The following is a 14,672-nucleotide window of genomic DNA, read 5'->3' as shown; positions in this document are numbered from 1 at the left end:
CTTTTTGACTCATTTGATTTTTCGTTTGTTCTGTGCTTAGTAGTTCACATTACTAGCCTTGCTTTACTTGTATATTGGCAATAGTAAAGCCCACATAAATTTTCATCCCATCTCGACTTTTTTCATGTGACACTGCTCTTTGGATTTTATATCTCTTATAAGCTGTGATGGGCTTGGCAGCACTTTTAATGCACTACCACACAAGCATATTAGAAGCACAACGACATATGAACACGCATGCACACACATGCGCGCACACACAACACAAACGCACGCTTTAAATGCACAGCAATTTAAACATGGTGGAACTACAGTATATGTACAGTATTTATTGCTAGAGAAGTGAAATAAAAGGAAACAAAATTAAAAGAGAAATGAAGGCTTAGCAGAGGCTGACAACAGAGGAGAGAGTGTCAAGAGAAAAGGAAAGAAAGAGGGAAGAGAAAGAAAAAGAGAGTGAGGTTTGAATGGCTTCATAACGATTTCCTATTGCTATTTTCATTTTTAGAGGAATCACAAAAAAACTGAAAGCAGGAAGAACTGAGCGCTACCTCTGTCTAGAGCTATGTATTGCTTTTTCTTTCACAACCACTCTATTTTAAATCTCAGCTCCTTACCAGTATAAAGATTAGGTACCATACATTTCTGTTGCAAACTAGTTTGTGAAACCTACATGCAAATCTTGGAAGAGACTGTAAGAAACAGCAGATAAAGTCACTTCCTTTAAACATACAGAGAAATATCATCCACTATCACAATTAACGATTTAGATTCATATTTTTCCAGATTAAGCCAGCTGTGTTAAAGTGTACAGGTAAGAACACTGCAATACATACAGTAGTTTGACCAAAACGAATGCTGGATAGAAATATATAAGGACTGAAATGGCAGATAGATGATACTTTGTACTGTTTTGCAATACTTACTGTATGTACTCATATTACCATTCCCATGAACAAAATAAATTCAAAAAATGGAAATGCTCATTATGTCCCAGACTTGTCTCTATGTCAAACTTTATTAATCAGGAACAGGCAAAGTCCTTGACCGATTTTCAACGGGTCTACATGCAGTCAGTTTAAAGGGATGTTAATGGTGGTCTTAGCCTAGCTAGGAGTAACAACTCCTCTCAAAAGTAGCAAAAAGTCTCATTGTCACGACATTATATAAACACATTTTGATAAGTACATACTAAATCTTAACAATAACAATGTTATAGAACTGTGGTTAATTGGGGTTTTAAGGGTAATATGGCCCAAGCAGTAAGCACTAAAAATAAGGTGAAACCATTGCAGTGCATTAAGCTGCAGTTTTTTTAATGGCCACTAGAAGCTGATTCCAATGACTTTGCCTGAGGACCACTTGGTAAGTATTTATCTTAGTTGTTTGGATTTTGCATGCTTAGATTTTTTCTGGTTTATCATATATAATGAATGTATTTATTGTATTTTGGATGTTACGGTAATTTGTCCAATGGTAGGCCTCCTTTTGTAGTTAAATGCATTTCCAGGTCCATCTTGGATTTATTTCTGTAAAAATAAAAAAACTTTTTTATAAGGTATGTCATGTCATCCTATTTCATTTGTATTTACTTGAAAAAATTGAGACCTATTTGTATTTGGTTGCCTTCCTGACTGATCTTTTGATCTACTTGTGCATTTGACCTATTTCTGAAGCTCATCCATTTCGGTTATTAGACTTTCTAAGACATAGTACGCTGTGAGTAATTGCACTGTGATTATGTTTGGCTGCAGAGTGATGTACGTGGATCATGTAATCTGATCACCCTTAGGTTACACCTGTGAGGTGCTTTCCTGATTGACAAAAGTGAAGCTAATGCTAAAACGCTACTTACCCTTCCACTTGCAGAAAACGACTTAATAAAAAATCAGTTATTGTTAAGAGGGTCCAGAACTGAGTTTCTGTGCTGTGACGCAAGTCTCTTTTTAACTTTGGTTGTTTTCTATTGCCTTCGCGTGACCAGCACCCAACTGCATTATACTGCTGTGGAGAGGATTTGGAAAATTCTGCTATGTATTGAATTCTATTAAGAGAGTCCCAACATGTCTCTCAAATTATAAAAACAATTTAAAAAATACAATCTCAATTACTTTTGCCTTTTCAAATATATGTCTTGTATTGCTTTTGAAAATAAATGTTTGATGAAAGTGATATTAAGGGTAAAAGAGAGGAATTTTATGAAGGTTGTTTTCATGATTGACAGGTGTCTCAGCCTGCCAAATTTGCACGTACCACTTTATATCCATTCCCCACCTTTGACTTTTTTTTCTTTTTTTTTTTGCTTCTTTTCTAATTTCAAGGGGAGCTGTTGTACCTAAATTCAATATTTAGATATTCTTGAACTGAGTAAAAACTTCATCACAGTTCAACGTATCTTCAAACTGCATACAATGAAATATATTAAGGCCAATGGGAAACTTTATACAATAGTAAAATTTTACTTTTATAACAACAATTAATTAGTATGACATTTATTCCAGTAAAAAGAATTATATCTAATGGTGCAAAACTAATTCTGACAGTTATACATTTGCCTTTAAAAATTTTTTTCTCATAGTAGCACTTCCTGCCAGCTGACTCTCGTTTCCTCCTTAAGGCCTAACTTGCTTCCTCACTTACTGACACACACATGGACACAAATGCAAATGCACACATACGAAGAAACACAGTTCTTAACTGCACTTCAACAGTTGTGCATATGAGCGTAAACACACGCTCGAAGCGTCACTTCCACTGAAGGCAGAAGAGGAACAGATACTGTCTTTTTGTGCTACATAGAGTATCCACGGTAACACACATTGTCACAGGTACACACACACATACATACACAGGCACAGACCACAATAGATCTCACCAAAACCACAAGGAGGAACAATGGGGTTTGATGCAAGCTGAATGCATCGTTTGGGAAAAACACACAGTTTTTGTTTTTGTCTGTTAATAGATGCTTTAAATTATGTTGTATTCTGCATGTTCTGCATATTCGAACACTACAAATGTAGTTAAACTGAAAAATCTTCCTTCTCCTCGAAAAATAAAAATAGGAGCACCTCATCCACAGGCATGATGAGGGTAAAGCTGGATTTACACCCCTGCATTAAGGGGCTACAGCAGCTATAGGGCGGCTCTATGTGTAGGCTCCTATCTTAGGCACAGATTACACCGTAGCTGATGTGTGCCTCCTCAAAAATGTAATCATGCATTGGGGCTACAGTGTTGATAGGGGACAGCAAGAACTGTGATTGGCTGCTTGTGTTTTCCCCTACATATTTCTGATGCCGGTGGACTTGGTTGAGAGTGAAGACAACATATTTAGGGAGATTTTCAGTAGTCTTCTCCTTCGCGGTAACAGACATCTAATAAAGTGATTACAACGCAAATCTTCTCCTCACCGCGCTTGCCACTCTGTATGAATGAATGAACATAAACACAGTGATTGCAATGCAGCAGTATGTTAATCAATATTGAAACACGGTGAAATTATTAATAATTTTATATTTATACATTACCTGGATAAAAAAATCCAGTTTTATAAATCTGTGTGTGTAGCTCACATTCATTCTGTCTCAAGTAAATGAAAGAATGTCAGCGCTATGGAAAATACACAGCTTGATCATGTACAGACACATGCATCTAGCTTTGCAGAGGTGATATCAATGGGTGAAATCCAACTCTCAACTTTAAACCAAAACCTACACCATAGGTACACTACGGGTCAAAAGTTTTAGAACACCTGCATTTTTCCAGTTGTTACTGAAATTTACGTACTATAATGTCTCAGCGTACTCTGAAATTGAATCATAAGACAAATAAGTAATACAATTTTTTTTAGAAAAAGGAATCATGGAATATTAAATTCTAAAGTCGATCTAAATTTTTGACTCATTCATCAACCGCATACACCTGTAGTATTCTTTATACAATGGAAGTGAAACATTGTTTGGAAAGTTCGTCCCAACACTGTTGCAGAAGTTCCCACGAATGTGTTACACTTATATGTTGCTTTGGTTTCACTTTCTGTTCAGTTCAATCCAAACCATCTCCAAGGGGTTTTAGACTGCAGACTGTGCTGCTCTTCCATCATTGAAGTCACCGTCTATTTCTTTTTTTCTACTGTTTTGGGTCATTATCTTGTTGTAGGATGAACGCCTGACCAACCAGTCTGTCTTCCTTTGGTACTTGCCTTTTTCTCACCATTCTGATAGCAATATACAGTTGTACTTCCTGCAGTACAGTCTTGTCCTGATAATGCATAAGAGTTTGTAGTAACACAGTTTGTTCCAACGCTGCCTTTGTACAGACAGAGAGTTTGTAAGTCATCAACTAAAGTTGGGGCATCTGTAGGAATTGTTTGTATTGACTTTCAAGGCTTCATTTACTTCCATTGCTGCAGGAAAACTGCAAATTAACCAGTTTCTTAATCCCTGAAAATGAGTGCAGTTTGCCATTGACCTTTGTACCATTTAAGATTTTTCACTGGACTTGAACTGATTCAATTTCAATAAAAACTGGAAAAAATGGGGGTTTTCCTAGCCTAAATATCTTCTTAAAGTAATGGAACATCAGCTCTCAGTAGAAACACAGCAGAGAATACAAATATGGATATGAGACTGTAAAGTGAAATACACATTGTTGGAGCTTCACACCATCTGAAATACAACAAATGGCCCCTGTAGCACACACTAAACAACCAAGTAGACCAAGTAGTCCAGGCACGTTAGCTGAAAGATGTAATTCAGGTGAGCGAATGTGATAAAACTGCTGCTTTACCAAAGAGTCAATGCATGTTGATACGTACATGGTAGTTCTCCTTTGTTTATTCTATAAAGATGCCCCATTGTTTTGTTTTGTTTTTGGCAGGTACAGTAGATGTTTATACCTTTGGACAGAGCCAGGCTAGCTGTTTCCACCTGCCTGAAGTCTTTATGCTAAGTTAAGCTAACAATCTCTTGGCTGTTGCTTCATATTTAACAACAAACAGGTGAATGGTATTGATCTTCTCATCTAACTAGTGTATTTCCCCAAAATGCTGAACTATTCTTTTAGGGAGGTTAAGGCACTTTCAACCCTGTAGCTGCTGCTTGATACTTTGCAGCATGGACAATAACTGTATACTGCAGTGTTGCCACTGTAAACTAATGCCTGTCATAACATTTGCAGTATGGCAGGATGATGGGCATTTCTTTCCGACACCATTGATATTTTAAAATTCATTATATGGGGGAAATTTCAGGATATGGGGTTCCTTTGGGTTGTTATGGCAAAATAAAATTGCAAAGTGTGACTGCATCCTAATAAGGCAATAAATTCTTACAATCTGAGACACTGTTGAATCATTTGGTAAAATGAACCAGTCTTCACAGCTACTAGTGGGATGTTGTTTCCACACAAGAAGTGACAAATAGAAGATGAAATCCAAAAATGTGTCTAGCACAGCTGTGAGCAAGCTGCTTTCAGAGAAGGATGAACACAATTTTGTCTGAACTGATTCACAAGCTCCACTTCATCACACACTGAACAAACATTTAGTCTTACATCACCATACAGGTAATAATCCTTAGTCCTCAAAATGAAGTCAGAGTTAAGTTCGGAACAGGGGCCAAAAAGGGAATTTATTGAAGTTCTTCATTAGAAAAGAAAAAGACACTAATGCAGTTTGATCTATTCTACAAGATTTATGCTGGTAAAATTTGGGAGGCTAACTTTTGTGGGAAATGAATGCTGCATCAGTCAAAGATTTAGAATTTACTAAATTTCAGGCAGCCACTTTTGTCCAATGTACTGAACTTCGCCTGCTAACCACATCAGTTGAATATGCCCTATCTTATGCAACTGACTATTTGAACACAACTTGTATGAAAATGTTTTTTTTCAAACCCAGACTTCATTAAAATGAGGATTCCTCTCATGTATAGCCATGCATATACCACAGTGGTACCTTTACACCTTAAACATTTATAGCATAAACATGTCATTCCTAGTAGGGAATAAATGCATGACTAGTGTTAGCAACAGTCACTCTCTTCCCATGTAAAGACATGCCTGACACTCTTGTGAGTGTCCTGTTTTCTAAAAGGAGATGTATCATAGTTTTTGGAGGTCTAGATGTCTGAGCTCATAGAGAAACTGCAGCAGAGTAGTTTCTCAATATTAAGGCTACAGCTGTAGCTAAGGTGGTAAAGTCTCCACATGTCTTTGAGCAAGTCACCTGAACCCCAAATTGATCCCTGTATGAAAGCTGCTTTGGATAGAAACATGTGTTTTATTTAGTGGTATGCTTGTAAAATAGCTTTCAGCTAGATATGCGGCAGCACTGAGAACTCTGTTCACAAAAAGCACCACAGTTGAGGCTGAGAACTACATCATGGCCACCTTGATTTCATAGCTTGTTGTACTGATTGAGGCTGATAAGATGTAAGTGTAACCACTGGCTCTTACCAGCAGTTATCTGAGTGTGCGCAGGACTGGAGAATGTCGCAGAGTTGAGGGCTGCAGATTGGCGGGTGTTTGCTGAAGGTTGATGGTGATGATGGTGAGGGGGCGTCACCCTCATCGAGCTCCGTCTCAGCTGTTCCAGCTCTGTTAACCTCTCAGAAAAAGCCAGAGTGCCAGGTTTGACCTCGTCCATCTTCTGACGATGACCTGGAAGAGAGACGGGATGAAACTGTGATGATTCCTGATCATTGCTGTTAAATATATATCCTCAACACCAAATTTCTGCAAACTCAATCCACAGCTGTTTATTTTGTGAAAGTGTGCAACCCAAACCAATTTAGAAATCAATGAAAATTTGTCAGTAGATTACCTCATGTTTGTAATCTGATGACATAATCCAAGGATTTCAGTAACAGTTAAAACCCAACACAGGCTATAACAATGTCCCGACTAACACACTCTGTCTGCTATTGCGCTTGGGAATCTGGCGATGGGCGCCGCACAGGCACACACGTGTCTGTGCGGCACACCATGTGTGTGGTGGTCTGTCATGCTGTCTGTGGTGTTGGCTGCACTTCAAAGCACTGAGACTGAGCTCAAGTTACAGGCACTTCCTCCCAATGGGGGAAGTGCGCATGTATGTGTATTTATACTGTGTGTGTACGTGTATGTGGGTGCGTGTGTGTATGTGTGTGTGTGTGTGTGTGTGTGTGTGTGTGTGTGTGTGTGTGTGTGTGTGTGTGTGTGTGTGTGTGTGTGTGTGTGTGTGTGAGCGAGTTAGAGACGAGTGATGGTTATTCACAGCTGAGTGGAGCTGGCAGGAGTCTTCCTCTCTTTCTGTCACCTAATGTCTCTCCTGACTCTCCTGACCAGTGTCACTTGTTTCAGTTCACTTCCATTTAAGATTAATAAGTATTATTCATATGACATATATTAATGTTTACTAGCAAAACAAAATCTGTTTGTCATTTTCAGTGCTTTCATCTGCCATTAGAAATCCCCATGTTTCATAACGCACTGAGTGGGAGAGGAACTCAGTGTTGCATCAGGCTCCTTACTGACTCACTCAACTGAGACTATGTATGAAGACATTAGAGTCACGTCTTCACTGACTATATGAATAGTTACTTTATTAACTTTAATATTAAGAAAATATAACTTTAAGTGATCACATAATATTATTAGGTTGAAAAAATTCTATATTATAATATACAATACAATTTTGTCAGCTGAGAAGTAAAATTAATAAACAACTGTCATACTCCAACTTTTTCAAGCAGCAATGCATCATAAGATCTGTACATATAAATATTGACTTAAGATCAAAGTTTATGTGGATTTTGTGAGTACAGCACAGAGTATAGTAACAATATTGATCTTGATGAAGATTTTGACCCATGTTTTTTTCTGAGTTTGTTGCACTGTCCTTAAGTATACAACCCTATCAGCAGAAAAAAAAAAGTCAATATTGGATGATTCTGCAAAACCTCGGATTACATTAAATGACATAATTTTAAAAAATTCTTGCTTTCGTCATTATCTGTGCATGGTAACTGTGGAATGGTTAAGGTTATGGAAAGACTGGTGTTACTGCAAATAAACTATGGGGAAGGCTAAGGCTAGGAAAAGGTTGTGGTTGTGGTTGATAAAAGAATCATCCCACGTTGGCACTAAATGTTGGCATCGGACAATATCAATTGTAACTTCTCAATTGTTTTCTCCCAAATATTTTAAATTTGATATGTTCTCTGACTACTGTCAGCAGATACACATTAAAATGCTCATAGAGACTTCAGCGCTGTTCATTTAATGGCAAAAATGCTAGATACAGGAGCCTGTAACTCATGGTCAGAGAACACATGACAAAAAGTAAATATAGACTTGATGTGCATACAAATGTTAGTCAAACTCTTCGGAAGTAAAATGAAAAGTAGCTGTCTCCCACAGTTCATATGAAGTTGTTAACCTGCTGCAAGTAATTCTGCACCTCACGATTTATGTCCAGTGACAACATTTGATGTCAGTGCAGGAAGTAGTATGCCCCTTACGTAACAAGGTAAAAAGTAATGGTGTGGAAGTCGGGGCAGTGGATGGGAATGTCGCACATCAGACTTTCATATAGGAGACTGGAGTTCCAGTTCCACAGTCCTGCAGTTAATGTTTGACTTTTTATTAACTATAAGCACAATCGTTCCCCTCCCTTAACCAAGTGTTTTAGTTACCTAACCTTAATCATAGTTCATTAACCATAACTAACCTAAACCATACTGTAGCTACCATGTGCAGATATTAAAGAAAGCAAAAACACTGGCATTAGACATAAAAAAAAACCTTGTCACTGAGTGTAATCTGAGATTTCATTCAATACTGATGTTCTTGTCTGGTGATAGCATTGTTTCAAATAATGGCATACTGACAAAGCCAGGGTGCCTCAGTAAGAATTTATTTAATTTACTTTAATTCAGTTGTACAGAATTTTTTGAAATCAGTTCAGATCCATGATGCAGTTTTAGAGAATTTTAGATTCTGCTGGAGTAACACTGACAATGTATGCCAATGTATTTGTAGGTGGTTCATGGGAATCAATGTCAGTGGAGAATTACATCGGACCCACAATTGAACCCTGTGGGACTCCACATGTTATTATCTGCTGAGGAGAAAAAATGTTAGCATTTGTGTGTGTGTTTGTCAGAGTAACTCACGTCGTGGCTCTCTAGGACCATCCACTGTAATTTTAATGGCTCTTTGGTATGTGGCAACTTGAGGAGGGTTGGTGAACACTGTGATGGTCAGAGTGAAACTCTTCCCTAAGAGAGGAGAGGAAAAGAGTGCAAGGGGAGGAAGCCAGGGAGAGAGATCGGGGCAGAACAGATGAGAAGATGAGAGAAAAAATAAACAAAGACATGGAATGTAATGGAGGACAAGAAGGAAAAAGGTGTTCATTAGTATTAAGGCTCTATTTTAAGCAATACTCTCCTCTACTTCTCTCCTCTGTCTCTGCCGTGCTCTCCAAATATCCTCTAGGTCTGCTTGATGCATTAAGTCATGTAAGTCATGGACCCCCAGACAGGAATAAACCAGAAACCACAATCTCTCTTTCTCACTCTCTCTCTGTCTCTCTCTTGCTCTCTCACAAACGCACGGACACACACACACACACACACACACACACACAAGGATACCATGATAGACACGATGATGGGTGAAGTATGATGTCTGTGTTGACTATTTGTGTGTAATTATGTCACTGTAGCTGTGTGTTCTATGTTACCAACTACATTTATATGAAATATATAACATTAGACTGTATTGATTATACTGATATTTTCAATACAGTGACAACAGACCTCAATTCCTTCCCATTTTAATGACTTTTATTGAGTTATAGCATTAAGGCCCCTTCACACTAGAAGGTGGCACAGCGAAATTCAACTGCATGTCTTTGCGAAATAGAAGGTGCTAGAAACATATAGATTTAAAGACGTACTTCACACTTGAACATGTTTTTTGAACTATAATCTATAAAAGTGCCACGGATTGCTTTTTGTTACAACTGAATGTTTAGGTGTGACGAGACAACTAAATGAAAGGACTCTTTGGAGTACATTTTGCTGATAAAATCATTGTGTGTGGACCCTATTGGGGGGGGGTCACTGCCAGCCTAAGCTTTGAAAGTAAAACTCTCTCAACACTATGCTTGCTGTAAACACACACACACACACACACACACACACACACACACACACACACACACACGTGCAGACCACCACTGTTGTCTGCCAGGGCTGAAGTAAAGTTACCACATGCTGACAGTCTGATGCCAGACACATACTGCAGACACATATGCGGGTAATGCCAGGTGTTACTCCCACTTCTGTCTAACCCTGCTTATCTTTTTTCTCTTTCTCTGAACATTTCTCTATTACATTATTTATGAGAACACTGATGACTTACGAAATTTTGTCATATATTATGTGCATACAAATGATAAATGAATTTTTCTAACTAAGTTTGCTTAAATGTTTTCACTTCAATTATTTCTGCTTTGAAGTGATAAAGTACCTCAACTGTAATCCCTGTTTTTCAGCTTTGAAGTAACAAAATCGCAGATTCAAAGATGGCTACAGATGACTGACTAAAGCCTCAATAAGTGGCCAATGTCTGCTTCCACACGAACTTCAAGTTCCACATGATTTGCCTTCAAATATAGAAAATGTTCATGTTATTTCATGGGTCACAAAGAGAATTTAGACTCTCTTAAGGGCAAGAAAACTTGCTTACTCATGAAGCCGTTTCGCTAGAGATGATATAGATATTGGAAGATTCTGCAAAACCCTGGATTATGTTAAATTATGCTCTTTTGTGATGTTCAATACACACATTTTTACATTTTTTCCCCTACAATATCTTCATACATAAGCTACTGTACAGTTTAATTTAGGGAAAGATTGTGGTTACGACAAATAAACTATGGTTAAGACATGGTAATGCTTAGGCATCTAAAAGACTTAACGTCAGGGAGAGATTGTGGTTATGGGAAGTAAAAAAGCAAACATGGAGTCCAGGTGATGGGATATGAAGTCTTGAAGAATCTGACATGCTCCATGATCATCGACAACCCCAACTCCGCACAATTAAATACCTATGGTTGCTAGGTGCTCCATGGTGACACCCTAGGCTATGCTGTAGCTATTCGCCTCTTTGAAAATGTACAACTGTTTTCTTTTCAGTAACAAATACTGTATGTATAAAAGCCACCTCAACTGCAAACTTTCTGCTCTCCACCACCCCTACTCGTCAACAGCGATTGCAGCGAACTGCATTAGGCTCTGTCCAGAACAACTTTAGTACTGTGGGAAAAAAAGCATTCCTCTCGGTCATTTGAATTAGGCCGGTCCATTTACACAGTGAGGGTTGAAAACACAGAGGGCCTCAAGCTAACTTTTGCACAACCTTTGCCAACATCATTCAGCAAGGCACTGCAGTGGCCAGTTTTCCTGATGCTCAATTATAAAGCAAAACCCATGCCATAGGTTTTTATCAGCAGGACTCCTGTTAATCCTTTGTGTCAGGCATAAATCTGGGTTTATTGTCCACCTCTCTAGATAAAGAACACACTACTTCATGAACTGAATATTGGCACTTGACATAAATTGTTAGGTGCAAAATTGTTCAATATGTAAATAATTCAGAGATACTGGGCTGGTAGATGCTGTCTAGTGATGAGTTACACAATTATTGAACTATAAAAACCAGGAGAAAGGGCAAAATAAACATGTTTAAGCACTGTGTTTTGGAGTTTATTCATTCTGTTGAATTTGTGACTGCTTTGGATGATAGATCCACTGCAGTTCTTTTCAGTTTGGACTAAGCCATGAGAAGAAATGTTAAAGTCTACTCACTGTTGTTGTGCAATGTTGTTAATACACGCAGCATTCTGTTTACTTGCCGCACAATCCATTGATTCAAGCATATGGGCATGTGTTGTTTTTTGTCCTGCACTGACATTAAGCATAAACACTGGTAATGTGCCTGTTGGGTTTTGATGGTGGACAACTCCATCTGCCATACTGACAACCACTAGAGGGTGTGTTATCTCTCCCATTAATACAACATATGCATACTCATTGTATACTGTATATTCTGTTCTATGTCTACTCCCTATACATTACTGTATATAAACAAAATACATTGTGCTGTATATAGCATGGAGAAAGATGGAGTGTGTTTTGTGCAGACTGTTGACAAAGAGAGTTTACAGTAAGAGATTTTGACTGATTGAGAAAGGAGGGAGGGAACAGCTGAAGTCTTTTATGTCTGTTGTGTCTATCAGCCAGCCGGTCGCATCCCACTCACACATGCCCACACACACGCATGCACACACACACACACACACACACACACACACACACACACACACACACACACACACACACACACACACACACACACACACATACACACACACACACACACACACAGACACACACACACGTTGACCTTGGTTGCTTTTTGGGACTTTACATAGATGGGTATTAATTTCCTGGAGACTTACTCTAACTCTAACCTTTACCACTGACCCAAAAATGAGTTTTTTCCCAATTTTGTCCCCAATTAGACAAGCCATCTTTAGTCTAAAATTTAAAAAATGTAGCCAATGACAGACACACAAACACAAATACACACACACACACACACACACACACACACACACACACACACACACACACACACACACACACACACACACACACACACACACACAAGTTGACTAAATCACAAAGGAGTATGTGTGTGACTTTCTTTCTAATCACCCCTATGTCTCCTTCAATTTCTGTAGATAAGAGTGGATTTCACACATGAGGTGGACTCTGCGTGTGTGTGTGTGTTTTTGTTTGAGTGTATCATGTCAGGACTTGCGGGGTTGGAGTCATCCAGTTTTTCTCACAATCCCCCAATCAGACGGAATCTCTTATATACACCATCTTCAACAAAGCAACGTGTGTGTTCCTGGAATAACAAGTTGTTTTTTGTGCATTTGTTTGTGTGAATATGTGTGTGTGTATGTGTTTGTGTATGAGTGCTTATGTGCGCTGCAACACAATGTCAGATATTGTGAAAGAGAAAAATGATGGTCCTGTTTAAAAGAGGAACTAAAAGAGAGACTGAAAACTGGTTTCACGTTGCACGCACACAAACACACAGATACATCACAGACATACTATATAGGGGTAACAGGCTGAAACACCATATGAAATAAACACACAAGACATGATAAATATTACATTGTCTGTTCTGTCCATAGTAGTGTACTGAGTCTCATCTGGTTAAACCTCTACTGTGTCCCCTCCTGCTTGCTGTGATCACCTTTACTGTGTTTTATTACAGCTAATATTGCAGTCTAATTGTGATACTGATTTTTATTTCTGTGCTTCTGGAATAAACAAGTATAAACAATAATTTGCTTGTAGCAGACAGATGCTACATTATGTAAACAGGTTTTCCTATTGTTTTGTCCACGCCGTTCAAATCAATGAGGGTAGGCTAAACAAAAGACACACCTCTTTGTATAATGCAATACAGTTCAACAGCACCACAAACTGCAGCAAATGATCACACACTTTTATCAACTGCATTAGTTTTAGCTGGGTGTTCCTAATAAACTGACCAGCTGTAAAGTTGTGAACTGATCCAGCTATAAATAAACTTTAAAAAAAACATTTTGTATTTTAAAATACTCCTAATATACAGTGATGCTCCATCTCCTCGCTCTATATATTCTTATGTGCCATTCATGTTACAAAGTAAAATAAATGGCATATATTTAAACAAAAATGTACAATTGCATGTATTTGCTTATATTATGTTTCATTAAATGTTAAGTCAGGTTTAGCTTTTTTGCAAGATGACATTGCATTTTTTTGCCAGGGCCCTGAAACGACGGAGGGGGCTGTAGTTTTCATGCATTGCTGTTGTCTGTCTGAACACGGCCATATTCACTATGGAGACTGCTTTAGAAAAGCTCTACTTTGGGTGTGAGAAACCCTGGCTTAGTGTCGACAGAGTGGTAAAAAAGCTGGTGTAAAAAAGATGAGTTCACATTAGCAGGTTTAGTCAGGACAGAGTCTCAGACACTTTTGCAAAGCTGGAAACAGTCATCAGACTGATTTTGTTAAAGCATCACCAAATCATCAATTTTCCCTGAAGTCGCTGTTATATTATCACAGTTATAATATTTTGAAACTCAACTCAATGATGAGTTTTAAAAAATCTAAATCAATTAAGGACATTTAGGCATTTGTTGGTGCTATGATCAAATCGGGGAGGGTAGTTTTACGTAAAACCTTATAAAAATACATTTTTACATACTTCAAAACTATTGGAAATTAGTTTCCGTTGACCAATTTCAACAATAGGATTTAATAGAACCATCAACAGTCTAATTTCAGTTTCTTAACTCAAAAACTAACTTTTTGAAATGACTGCTATTAATGTGCATCTCCAAAGTGCATCTACATTGATATAAACACTGTGTAAATACTGCAAAAATCATGAGTGTATCACTATGTGTGTGTGTGTGTGTGTGTGTGTGTGTGTGTGTGTGTGTGTTGTAACTAAGTGCTTCTGCAAAACAGGGAACACTGACTAATGATGACCAAGTCTGAGATCTTTGACCCCCACCCAAACACACACATACACAGAAACACCCACAAAGA

At 38.1% G+C, this 14,672-nt stretch overlaps 1 protein-coding gene across 2 annotated transcripts in view; it reads right to left on the bottom strand.

The window, feature by feature from the left end:
- Positions 1-14,672, bottom strand: part of runx1 (RUNX family transcription factor 1) — a 73,048-nt gene that overhangs the window by 5,346 nt on the left and 53,030 nt on the right. For both annotated transcript variants that reach the window (XM_040142438.1, XM_040142439.1), the window contains 2 exons: positions 9,159-9,263; positions 6,460-6,663 (listed from right to left, as the gene is read on the bottom strand). In XM_040142438.1, coding sequence (XP_039998372.1) covers positions 6,460-6,663; positions 9,159-9,263 — 309 coding nt within the window. The remainder of the gene's footprint in view (positions 1-6,459; positions 6,664-9,158; positions 9,264-14,672) is intronic.

Source organism: Xiphias gladius, chromosome 13 (genome assembly GCF_016859285.1).
Source record: "Xiphias gladius isolate SHS-SW01 ecotype Sanya breed wild chromosome 13, ASM1685928v1, whole genome shotgun sequence".
Classification (NCBI taxonomy): domain Eukaryota; kingdom Metazoa; phylum Chordata; class Actinopteri; order Istiophoriformes; family Xiphiidae; genus Xiphias; species Xiphias gladius.
This window is presented reverse-complemented; position numbering and strand designations above follow the sequence as displayed.